Raw genomic sequence first — 13,779 nt, forward strand, 5'->3', positions numbered from 1 at the left:
GTGTCCAACTTCAGCCTCAGACACTTATTAGCTGTGTAATCCTAGGCAAATCACTTAATCACTGTTTTCCTCAATTTCCTCAACTGTTAAGTGAGTAAAATAATAGCATTTGCCTCTCAGGGTTGTTATAAGGATCAAATGAGATAATATCTGTAAAGCTCTTAGCATAATGCTGGCTATGTAGTAGGTACTATATAAATTCTAATTATTAATAATAATATATTATTATATTACTTTTTATATTATATATGTAATCACATAAAAATATATATAATATTATAATATATTATTATTCCAATTAATATCATGCATTAATTTGAACCTTCAATATCTAATACACTCCCAGAAATCACTATACTCATTATCAGTATGGAAAGGGACTCAAATTACCTGCAGTTCACTCAGCTCCTGTGGTGGGCCAGCTTGATTTTGGCAATCACACAGCAGATCAAGAGAGAGGAAATCGATTGAGTCCTACAAACAAGCAGATAGAGTCAGTACATTGTAAGCACTGGAAAGACAAAACTTGGAATTGTTTTGTTTTTCTGATTTCCATGTAGAGGGAAAGGGCAAGGGGAAGGAAAGTTGGGGAATGATGGGAGGACTCCAACCAGTTCCAATGGACAATAATGGATCCTAGACTATTGGGCTGGGCTTCATCATTTAGGGGATTGCTGAACAATTGGTGGTATGGAAATACAATAGGATAATATGTCATAAGATGTGATGAAAGGGATGATGTGATGAAAGGACAATTTCATTTTAAAATTTAATTTAAAAAAAAGTTTTATTAAAAAACAAACAAACAAAAAAAAAAAACTAGTTGCATTCCACACTCTGGGAACCTCAAAGAGTCATGAGTTCTAGGGCCAGTGGTTCCAGGAACCTGTGATGGTAATACTTTCAGAGGTCACCTTTTTCAAATTGCCCTGTCAACATTTTAGAATACAAATTAAGGCTATATCTTTTAGGAAGTCTTTCCTTATTAATCCCACCCCTCTCTACGCCATCTCCTCTTCAGTCCATGAGCACAGCATCTGACCTCTTGCCTCTCCATGAACTTGACTAATACTTTATTTATAGATTTATTTTGATCAGATACTTCTCTGGATTGCTTTGGGCTTGTTAAGTTTATCTAGTCCTTAAGGACAAAGACTAATCTTGTTTAATTAATGACTAATCTTCATTATATACCCCCAGTACCAATTAAGTTCAACATGTCCTATGAACCCTATAAGTATGTTGACTGGCTCCACAATGACTTCTAAGTTAAGTTTTATCATCAGTATTTATGGAGCATCTGCCATTTGTTATCTTGCAGCTACCTGTTATGATGGCCAAGTTCAGATTTAGTTTTGATTCCTTATCTATTTTTCTTATTCCATCATTTTAATTTTTCTTTTAAAGTCTGTACCATAGACTTGAGGTCAAAATCTTTGTTGTATTTTCTAACAAAACACAATCACATGGATCTGGAAATAATTGGCTGATCAGACCCAAACTTATTGACTAATTGATTAATCTCAATGCGGAGTTAATTATAGGACTTTGTCCTTGGACAGATTCTGGTTTATATCCAATGAATGAGTAAGGATATATATGGCAGGCTTATCAAATTTACAGATGATACAAAAGAGGGTGAGAGAATTAATACACTGAGGGACAGAGTAGAAAGGGAAGAGAACAAACATTTATTATGTACCTTTTATTATTATTATTTAGAAAGTATTTTCTTTTATGTTTATAATATATTATTTTATAAATAGTATTTATTAGGGGCAACTAGATAGTGCAGTAGATAGAGCACTGGCTCTGAAGTCAGGAGGACATGAGTTTAAATGCGGCCTCAGATACATAACACTTCCTGGCTCGGCAAGTCACTTAACCCCACTTGCCTCACCAAAAAAAAAAAAAAAAAAGAAAAAAGAAAAAGAAAGAATGATATTTATTATTTTATTATTATTATTTATTGTACCAGGCACTATGCTAAGGATTTTATAAGGATATTATTTTATTAGTGTAGGAACTCAAAAGGAGTTGGATCGGTGAGGCAGAAACAAATGAGATTTAAGAGGGATAAATGTAAAATATTTCAGTTGAATTTAAGTAATCAATTAATAAGTACAGGAAGGAAAAGTAGCTCATGCTAAAAAATAAAAATAAAAAACTACAACAACCTCAAAAAGCAAACAAAAAATCCACTTTTGGGTTTTAAGAAATTGCATTCTAATATAGCAATGTTATGTAGAGACACTGAAAACCAATGAGTTTGGAGGCTACATTAGAAGAATTGCATCCAGAGAAAGAGAAGCAATAATCCATTTTATTTTGACCTCCTCTGGATATCTGGAGTATTTTATCCAGGTGTGCTCACCTCATTTTATAATAAATAAGTCACTTTGTATAGTGCTTGAAGTTTATAAAACTCTTCCCCCTTCTGTAAAATCGGAATAAATGGAACAAACTACCTCACACCGATTCTTTAAATAGTACTTACAACCATGAGCCCTAACCCACCCACAAAGCACCCCAAGGCTCTGACTGCTTTATTTTGGGGCTCTGACTTTTTTTGTTTCTCTAAACCACAAGATTTGAGGAAATGAGAACTAAGATGGTTAAAAAAGAACATATTTAAATTACCATTATCTAAACTGATCTCATCTTCTCAAGTTCAGTTCAAAAAAGCATTTATTACATATTTTCTTTGTGACTGTACTGGGGGCTGGGGACCCAAATGCCAAGCAAGACAAGGAACTTACATTTACTGAGGAGAATTTTGTGCATAGATAAATACATATAAAGTATAAAGTGAGACGAGTTGGAGAGGGAATCAGACCCACTTGAACTGAACTTTGAAGGAAGCTGTGTAATCGATGCTCCTGAGGTTGAATGCTTGGCCAAAGCAGACAAGATCTTTTTAAGTAGGTTAGTTAAAATTTCAAAAAAAAAATCCGGGCCCCTAAGGCAGCATAGTAGATAGAGTATAGAGTTAAGGAGACTTAAAGTCTGGTCTCAGACACTTACTATCTGTCTAACCCCTAGCAAATTACTTAATTTTGTTTACCTCAATTTCCTCACCTGTAAAATGGAGAAGGGACTAGTAAACCATTCCAATATTTTTGCCAATAAAAACCCAAATAGGGGTAATGAGGATTTGGATAGGATTGAACCACCACCACCACCACAACAAAAATCCCTAATTATTTTGGAGTAAAGAAATGTTTTTAAGGCTGTCCAAGAAGTATACATGAAATCGTTGTCAGCTAGTAAGGACTTTCTAAAATCATAATAGTCTATACTTTTGGACAATATAAATATGATTTTTAATTTAAAAATTAAAAACGTTTATTAAATACCTACTATTTACTAAACACTATGCTAAGTGTTTACAACTATTTCATTTTATCCTTATGACAACCCTGGGAGGTAAGTGCTATTATTATTCTCATTTTACAAATGAGGAAATTGAGGCAGACAGAAGTTAAGTGACTTGCCCAGTATCACACAATTAACTAAGTATCTGAAGCCAGAGAACTCAAGGTCTGTTTGATTCTGTCACTATCACCTGTCAATCCCTATCACCTTTTAACATGGGAAATGAAGCTCACTGATTGTACCTTGTTAAGATGATGCCGTGAGGAGCCCAACAAGTACTCAGAGATCTTGTCAACTCCTAGCACAAGAGACAGTTTCCCACCTGAAAATCAAACCAACAAAAGGAAGATAATAAATACATTATAGGCAATTAATCCATCCTTTTCCTTCCCTCCACTCTCTCAATTGACAAGGACCTTGCTTCTAACTTTACAGAATTGAAGCCATTCATTGGGACCCATTTTCTTCATTTCAAAACCTTTTGAAATCACCTTCCATTTCCTCCTCCTTCTGACAGTGAGATTCCTCTTCTCCTTGCCAGAGCCAGTCCCTTTATGTGTGCCCCAAACCCATTCCCTACCATCTTTCAGAAAATTAATGTCTCAGTAATCTCCCTTTGATACTTAATTGCTCCCCTTTTATTGATTCCTTCTCTATTCCCTTCAAATATGTATTTCTGATATATCCTTAAAAAAAAACCAACAAAGCTCTTCTCTTCCAACTTTACTATTTTTATTAAGGGTATCTTATAAGGGGACTATTCTTTTAATCGCTTTGCTTTGCAATTTTGACATTATCCTGGACTCTGTATTCTGCCTTGTCCCACCTATCTGAGCAGCTGCCAAATCTTGTTATTCTATCTCAACAACATCCTTCAAATCCACTATCTCTCTACTTATATGGTCACCATCTTATTTCAGATTCTTATCACCTGCCTAGATAACTGCAATGACCTCTCAGACTCAATACTCTCCTCACTCCAGTCTAGAATGTTGCAGCATTTCCTTAAGCATAGATGTGACCACATTATTTCCCTAATCAATAATCTCCAGTGGCTCCTTATCATCTCTTGAATAAAATGCAAACTTTTGTTTACTTTTAAAGGTGTCCACCATCCAGCCAAATACATTTCTAGCTTCAGGTACATTGCATATTACTTCCTTTCCCCTTTCCTCTGAAATCCACCCAAACTGGCCTTCTCTCTGTCCCTCAGATTATTACCTTACCTTTGCACTAGCTACCTCCCATATCTGCTCATGATAGAATCTCTCCTACTCATCTTCCCTGCTTCCTTAACTCTCCTCCACATCCTGCCCCATTTCTATGTCACTCATCTGATATAGGTCAGTGGTTGATTTTCATCTCAAAGTGAACCAAAATGATATCATGTTGGGGCTCAAAGTACTGTATGTTCAACTGTGGCTGATCAGACCAATATGGGCTCGAGAGGGTCTACTATAGATCAGGCACAAATAGTCTATATAATACATCTTACTGGTAATTTGAAAGATAATTTTTTAAAATTTCAGTGGTTTTCAAATATTTTTTCCTGTATATTTTAACACTATTTAAATGATGAATCCAGTTTATATATGATGAATAGTAATGCTAGTTCATCAATGTACTTATAATATAACTAGCAATTAAAATACATTAAGTATAAAAAATTCACCATTATAATGGTTTTTTAAAGAAAGAAAATTATTTTAAAAATCTTTAAAAGATTTCATTGAGATTGTACGTGTATAACTATATTAGATTGCTTGCTGTCTTGGAGAGGGAGGGAGGTGAAGGAGGAAGAAAAAATTCGGAACTCATAATCTTATAAAAATGAATGTTGAAAACTATCTTTACATGTGATTGGAAAAATAAAATTCTATTGAACAACAACAACAATAAAACAACCCAAAAGATTTCATTGAAATAAGAATCTGGGGAGTAAATGAGAGATAAAAATGAGACAAGAGCTATAAAACAAATTGCTGGTGAAATACCAGATAAGGTCAAAGGAAGGAGAACAGAAATTTAACTGAGGTTACATCAGAAGGGCCAGGTTTGAGTGTGCTGACTCTGTCATTAATTCTTATGTAACTTTACACTTCAAAGAATCTCTTGATTTTAATGTCCTCATGCATAAAATGAAGATATCTGACTAGATAATCTCCAAGGTCCTTTGAAATATTAATCGGTGCTCCATTCTAAGCAACCCGGCAATATCTGCCCTACCGAAGCACAATCACTGAAGAATTTGTGGCTAGGGCAGCATGGGACATTCTGTGGGATCTTGTAAGGAGGGAGAAGATTAAGAAGAGACAATTATGGAACCTAAAACTGACCAGATGTTGGTTCTGTGGAGAAGGGCATGGGCACAGAATCGGGGAAATCCTGTCCTGTCCAACATCCCCTAAAAATAAAAATAAAAATAGACCAAGTAGACACCCATGTCCTAGTCAGCCAAGGGAAGTATGGGACAGCGGGTTCTGTGCAGTGCCCCAATTAGCTTGACAGATTTGTATTTAGTATTAGAATTATTCAGACTCAGAGACTATGTTTTAGGATAACCCCAGAGAAAGGTTATGTCCAGCTACATGGCCCTCGGGAAGCCTGGAGGGGGCATCCAGGGAATTATAGGGGTATCTATTACCATGTCCTCTCCAGGGAGCTCAGAGAGCATCCCCACTCCTGTCTGAAATATGGATCCATTCTGACTTTTAGGAGCCTCAAAAGCTTTCTCCTGGGGACCTTGGCATAACAGCCTTAATCCAGTTACTGTTAGGTGACAGCAAAAATAAGATGAAATGTGAGAAAGGATAGGAATCTTTTAGAATTCTGATCTCCATGTTACAGATAATTCAAAAAGAGGCATAGGAAAGTTGCCCATCTTGCCCAGAGTCACTCATAAAAGTGGTGATAGAACCAAAGACGTTAGGATCTTTCTTCTAGTTTGATTCATCATTCCGGAGGCTGTCTTCCAAGACTGCACACTATTTGTGCCTTGTTTCTAGACTGATTGGAGGCAGCCAGGTAAAAAGGGAGGGAGTGCTGGAGTCAGGAAAACCTGAGTTCAAATCTGACCTCAGCTTACCAACTGGGTGACCTTGAGTCACCTAACCTCAGTTTCCTCAACTACGAAATGGGAATAATGACAGTATATATCTTCTAGGCTTGTTATAAGGTCATAATATTTATAAACCACTTAGCCCAGTGCCTGGCATGTAGTATGTGCCTAATAAATATTATTATAAAAATATAATAACTAAAAGATCAGAGGATCCTAGGTTTAGAACTGGAAAGAACTTCAGCAATTTTCTAGCCCATATCTCTCATATACACATAAGGAAACAAAGTTGCAGAAAAAATGACTTGGCCAACTGCATCTTGGTAAGTGCAGAAGTGGGATTTGAACCGGTCCTCTAGTCCCAAATCCAGCACTCACTCCTCTGAGCCACATTTCCTCTAAATTAATTTAAACCAGTAAGAAACATTCTTCCAACATATTCATGATTTAAGAAATTTAAATTTTGTTTTTGCATTATGACTTCTAAAAAGACTTCCAACTCTGCCCATTTCATCTCTGTATGTTATATTTACATTATACACACACACACACACACACACACACACATATATACCACATATTGTTGTAATCAACACATATATAATAAACAATCAATATGCATATAATTATAAAACCATAGATTTAGGAATATAAAGGATACTTCAAGGTCATCAAAGCCAACCCTTCTGATTTTACCATTTGGTAAACTAAGGTCCAGAAAGGTTCTGACTTACTTTAAGGTCATCAGTTCAGTTTCTGTTCTGACTCTTTGTGATCCCATTTGGGATTTTCTTGGCAAAGATCCTGGAGAAGTTTGCCATTTCCTTCTCCAGATCATTTTACAGATAAGGAAACTGAGACAGGCAGAGTTAAGTGACACACCCAGGGTCACACAGCTAGTATGTGTCTGAGGCCATATTTAAACTTAGGAAGATGAACCTTCCTGACTCCAGCCTCGACTCCATAGCACCGAGGTCATAAAGGTAGTTAAGTGGCAGACACCTAGTCTGAACTCAGACCTTCTGATTCCAACATCAACTTGCTTTCTAATGTACCATGCTGCTTCTTAGTCCTTCCTTCTTTCCTCCCCCTACCCTTTGCATCATGTCTTTCTCTATTTCTTTATAGTTTTGTTTTTAATGGAATTTTATTCCATGACTTATACCATGATTTGTTTAGCCATTCCTTAACCATTCAACCTCACTCATTTTACATCAGAAGAAGTTGAGTCATGATAAATGTGGAAATAGGTATAAAAGAATTGCACATGTTTAACCTATATTGGATTACTTGCTGTCTAGGGGAGGAGAGTAGGAGGAAGGGAGGGAGAAAAATTGCAACACAAGTTTTTGCAAGGATGACTGTTGAAAACTATTTTTGCATATATTTTGAAAATAAAGAAAAAATTAAAATTTTAAAATAAAAATTATTTAAAAAGAAGAGGAAGAAGAGGAGGAGTAAGAGGAACAGGAGAAAAAGGAGGAGGAAGAAGAAGAAGAAGAAGAAGAAGAAGAAGAAGAAGAAGAAGAAGAAGAAGAAGAAGAAGAAGAAGAAGAAGAAGAAGAAGAAGAAGAAGAAGAAGAAGAAAAGGAGGAGGAGGAGGAGGAGAAGGAGAAGCTGCTGAAACCTGGAAATTAAGTTATTCTCCTAAAGACACACTAAATCACTTGTGAGTTTACAAATTTTAGATCAGCTTTCTCAATTAGCACAAGAATCCCATCCCATTTTCATTCACCTTGAGAAGCAAAATTTTCATGGTAGACATTATAGGCTTTTCTGTGGGCATCAAAAATGGCCTGAAAACGAGAAGACTTTGACTCCCGGTGGGGAAGATCCTCCACGGCTGCTTCCAAATCACTGAAAGTGAACCAGATCTGCACCAGGTCCCCAAAGGAGTGGAAGGCAAACAAAGCATAGTCGGCAAATAGGCTGGGGAAAAGTTCACTTTTCCAGGCCCCAGCTTGCCTGGGTAAAGTTGGATGGTGCAGGACCCCCAGTGGCTGGAGCTGAGCAGCATGGAGAGCCTCAAGAAGTCTTCTGTAGCATTGCACTATGTTCTTGTCTGGCTCCTGGGAGCTTCCTGTTGGGAGAAGTTGTGCCCAAGGAAGGAAGACTTTATAGTGGGTCACCCCACTGACATAAAGGCTGTCCAAGTATTCCGCCGAGGTGGCAGTCCACTGCTGGCTGCAGATGTGAGCTTCCAGGCTAGCTGCTGTGAAGTTAGCCCCCTGCTCATTTAATGGAGGATTCGCAACCTGAATCCAGTCACTGGGGAGAGGGCCAGCCGCTACAATGAAATTCTGAGTGGATTCCCAGTCTACTGCCCAGCAAGGAGAACTGGACAGAAGAACAAACACTATATTCCACGCCAGTTCCATTTCTAATGACAAATTCCCAAGTATAGATATTTATACATGAAATCGGGGGTTGTAAAATGCTAAGGGGTTGTAAAATGTAATGATTAATGAAGATTATCTGCAAAAATAAATTGTAAACTATGTACCCAGCACAAAGAAATAGAACATACTGCCCTCTATGGCAACAGCTAGGTGGCTCAATGGCTGGAGCACCGTGCCTGAACTCAGAAAAAGCTTCAGTTCAAATCCCTACTTATCGCTGGGTGATGCTGGGTAAGTCACTTACTCTCTGTTCACATTCATCCACTGAAGTGGGAAATAGCAAATCATCCCAGCATCCTTTTCAAGAAAATCCCATGGACACTGTGTCCCATGGAGAGTTGGATACTACTGAATGACTGAAGAAAAGCAGTCTATGGACTTTGGAGGCAATGGTCATGAGAACAAACCCCAAAATCTGAAAGAGTTTTATTTCTCATTATTCATTTATTTATTTTTGCTGAGGCAATTGGGATTAAGTGACTTGACCAGGGTCACACAGTCAGGAAATGTTAAGTGTCTGAGATCAAATTTGAGTTCAGGTCCTCCTGATTTCAAGGGCTGGTGCTCTACCCACTGTGCCACCTAGCTGCCCCTGAAAGAGTTTTAGAAAGATATTTATTGGGTCATTTAATAAAGGGAGAGCAAACCAGAAAGAAAGTGTGACTTCTCATGCAGTCTCTGGAAGGTTTATATCATATAGGATTCAGATAAGGGTACCTATATTATGAGCTTGAAAATTAGGTAGATTGAGATGGATATCAATAAATAGAAGTATTCAATAAAATTTAGGGAAAGCCAAATATTATTTTGGGTGAGTGGTGGATCCAGGACTTGAAGGGACTCAAAATTCTTTCTCTGGCATTCCTGGAGAATTACTGAGGCAGAGTGACATTCTGAGCTCAAACAATCTCTAGTCACATAAAATTAGATTTAAACAATATAAAAATTTTTATAGTCAGTTCCCTTTATTTTTAATTTTTTTCCTGGTTATATAAATATATTAAATTTTTAAATACACATTTCTTTTTTAAAAATGTTTTCTTTATTAAACCTTTTTATATTTCAAAACATATGCATGGACAATTCTTCAACATTAACCCTTGCAAAACCTTGTGTTCCAGTTCCCCCCTTTTCCCCCACCTCCTCCCCTAGATGGCAAGTAGTCCAATATATGTTAAACATGGTAGAAATATATGTTAAATCCAATATATGCATGCATATTTATACAATTATTTTGCTGCAAAAGAAAAATCCAATCAAGCTAGTTAAAAAAAGAGAAGCAAAACAAAATGCAAGCAAACAACAGAAAGAGTGAGAATGCTATGTTGTGATTCACATTCAGTTCCCATGGTTCTCTCTCTGGGTATAGATGGCTCTCTTCATCACTGAACAATTGGAACTGGTTTGAATAATCTCATTGTTCAAGAGAGCCACGTCCATCAGAATTGATCATCATATAGTTTTGTTGTTGCTGTGTATAAAGATCTTGTGGTCTTCTTCATTTCACTCAGCATCACTTCATGTAAGTCTCTCCAGGCCTTTCTGAAATCGTCCTGCTGGTTGTTTCTTAGAGAACAATAATATTCCATAGCATTCATATACCACAATTTATTCAGCCATTCTCCAGTTGGTGGGCATCCATTTAGTTTCCAGTTTCTAGCCACTAAAAAGACGGCTGCCACAAACATTCTTTCACATACAGGTCCCTTTCCCTTCTTTAATCTCTCTTTGGGATATAAGCCCAGTTTCTACTGGGCTGGATCAAAGGGTATGCACAGTTTGATAACTCTCTGGGCAGAGTTCCAAATTGTTCTTCAGAATGGTTGGATTTGTTCACAACTACACCAACAATGCATCAGTGTCCCAGTTTTCCCGCATCTCCTCCAACATTCATCATTATCTTTTCCTCTCATCTTAGCCAATTTGAAAGGTATGTAATGGAGCCTCAGAATTGTCTTAATTTGCATTTCTCTGATCAATAGTGATTTGGAGCAGCTTTTCATATGACGAGAGATGGTTTTAATTTCTTCATTTGAAAATTGTTCATATCTTTTGACCATTTATCAATTGGAGAATGGCTTGAATTCTTATAAATTGAGTCAATTTTCTATATATTTTAGAAATGAGACCTTTATCAGAAACTTTGATTGTAAATTTTTTTCTGTAGTTTATTGCCTCCCTTCTGATCTTGTCTGCATTAGTTTTGTTTGTACAAAATTTTTTAAACTTAATATAATCAAAATTTTCTATTTTGTGATCAATAATGACCTCTAGTTCTTCTTTGGTCACAAATTCCTTCCTCCTCCATAGGTCTGAGAGATAAACTATCCTATGTTCTTCTAATTTATTTATATCTCATTCTTTATGCCTAAATCATGAACCCATTTTGACCTTATCATGATATATGGTATAAAGTGTGAGTCAATGCTTAGTTTCTGCCATACTAATTTCCAATTTTCCCAGAAATTTTTGTTAAATAGTGAATTCTTATCCCAAAAGCTGGGGTCTTTGGGTTTGTTGAATACTAGATTATTATAAGTTACTGACTATTTTGTCCTGTGAACCTAAACCTATTTCACTGATTGACTTTTCTATTTCTTAGCCAGTACCAATTGATTTTGGTGACCACTGCTTTATAATATAGCTTTAGATCTGGTACAGCTAGGCCACCATCATTTGATTTTTTTTTTCATTAGTTCCCTTGAAAGTCTTGACCTTTTGTTCTTCCAGATAAACTTTGTTGTTATTTTTTTTAGGTTATTAAAATAGTTTCTTGGGAGTCTGATTGGTATAGCACTAAATAAATAGATTAGTTTAAGTAGTATTGTCATCTTTATTATATTTGCTTGCCCTATTCAAGAGCACTTAATATTTTTCCAATTGGTTAGATCTGACTTTATTTGTATGGAAAGTGTTTTGTAGTTTTACCCATATAGTTCCTGACTTTCCTTTGGCAGATAGATTCCCAAATATTTTATACTATCGGAAGTTACTTTAAATGGAATTTCTCTTTGTAACTCTGTTGGATTTTGTTAGTCATATATAAGAATGCTGATGATTTATGTGGATCTATTTTATATCCTGCAATTTTCCTAAAATTGTGGATTATTTCTAATAGCTTTTTAGTAGAATCTCTGGAGTTCTGTAAGTACACCATCATATTATCTGCAAAGAGTGATAATTTGGTTTCCTCATTACCTACTCTAATTCCTTTAATCTCTTTCTCAACTCTTATTGCCAAAACTAGCATTTCTAATACAATATTAAATAGTAATGGTAATAGTGGGCAACCTTGTTTCACCTCTAATCTTATTGAGAATGGTTCCAGTTTATCCCCATTATATATGATGCTTACTGATGGTTTTAAATAGATGCTATTGACTATTTTTAAGGAAAAGTCCATTTATTCCTATGCTCTCAAGTGTTTTTATTAGGAATGGATGTTGGATTTTATCAAATGCTTTTTCTGCATCTGTGGAAATGATCATATGATTTTTGTTTATTTGGTTACTGATAAAGTCAATTATGCTAATAGTTTTCTTAATATTGAACCAGCCCTGCACTCCTGGTATAAATCCTACTTGGTCGTGGTGTATTATCCTGAGGATGATTTTCTGTAATCTCTTTGCTAATATTTTAAGATTTTTGCATCAATATTCATTAGGGAAATTGGTCTATAATTTTATTTCTCTGTTTTATCCTACCTGGTTTAGGTATCAGCCCCATGTCTATGTCATAAAAGGAATTTAGTAGAACTCATTCTTTCCCTATTTTTTCAAATAGTTTATATAGTATTGGAGTTAATTGTTCTTTAAATGTTTGGTAGAATTCCAATGTAAATCCATCTGGCCCTGGAGATTTTTTTCTTAGGGAGTTGATTAATAGCTTGTTCTATTTCTTTTTCTAAAATGGGACTATTTAAGTAATTTATTTCTTCTTCCATTAATCTGAGCAATCTATATTTTTGTAGATATTCCTCCATTTTACTTACGTTATCAAATTTATTAGCATAAAGTTGGGCAAAACAACTCCTAATTATTTCCCTAATTTCCTTTTCATTGATGGAAAGTTCTCTTTTCATTTTTGAGACTAAAAGTTTGATTTTCTTCTTTCCTTTTTCTAATCAAATTAACTAAAGCTTTATCTATTTTGTTGGTTTTTTCTTTTTTTTAATTCATATTTTATTTTATTTTATAATAACTTTATATCGACAGAATCCATGCCAGGGTAATTTTTTTTTACAACATTATCCCTTGCACTCGCTTCTGTTCCGATTTTTCCTCTCCCTCCCTCCACCCTCTCCCCTAGATGGCAAGCAGTCCTATATATGTTAGATATGTTGCAGTATATCCTAGATACAATATATGTTTGCAGAACTGAACAGTTCTCTTGTTGCACAGGGAGAATTGGATTCAAAAGGTAAAAATAACCCGGGAAGAAAAACAAAAATGCAAATAGTTCACATTCGTTTCCCAGTGTTCTTTCTTTGGGTGTAGCTGCTTCTATCCGTCATTTATCAATTGAAACCCAGTTAGGTCTCTTTGTCAAAGAAATCCACTTCCATCAGAATATGTCCTCATACAATATCGTTGTCGAAGTGTATAATGATCTCCTGGTTCTGCTCATTTCACTTACCATCAGTTCATGTAAGTCTTGCCAGTTCTCTCTGTATTCATCCCTCTGGTCATTTCTTACAGAACAATAATATTCCATAACATTCATATACCACAATTTACCCAGCCATTCTCCAATTGATGGGCATCCATTCATTTTCCAGTTTCTAGCCACTACAAACAGGGCTGCTACAAACATTTTGGCACATACAGGTCCCTTTCCCTTCTTTAGTATTTCTTTGGGATATAAGCCCAATAGAAACACTGCTGGATCAAAGGGTATGCACAATTTGATAACTTTTTGGGCATAATTCCAGATTGCTCTCCAGAATGG

General features: G+C 35.9%; 1 protein-coding gene and 1 long non-coding RNA gene across 2 annotated transcripts in view; both read right to left on the bottom strand.

The window, feature by feature from the left end:
• LCT (lactase) overlaps positions 1–8,811 on the bottom strand; it is a 47,402-nt gene extending 38,591 nt beyond the window's left edge. Inside the window, exons 1-3 of the mRNA XM_051985802.1 lie at positions 8,169–8,811; positions 3,618–3,697; positions 391–474 (exon numbers count right to left, since the gene is read on the bottom strand). Coding sequence (XP_051841762.1) covers positions 391–474; positions 3,618–3,697; positions 8,169–8,811 — 807 coding nt within the window. The remainder of the gene's footprint in view (positions 1–390; positions 475–3,617; positions 3,698–8,168) is intronic.
• LOC127554361 (uncharacterized) overlaps positions 1–13,779 on the bottom strand; it is a 245,347-nt gene that overhangs the window by 143,494 nt on the left and 88,074 nt on the right. The window lies entirely within an intron of this gene.

Source organism: Antechinus flavipes, chromosome 3 (genome assembly GCF_016432865.1).
Source record: "Antechinus flavipes isolate AdamAnt ecotype Samford, QLD, Australia chromosome 3, AdamAnt_v2, whole genome shotgun sequence".
Lineage (NCBI taxonomy): Eukaryota > Metazoa > Chordata > Mammalia > Dasyuromorphia > Dasyuridae > Antechinus > Antechinus flavipes.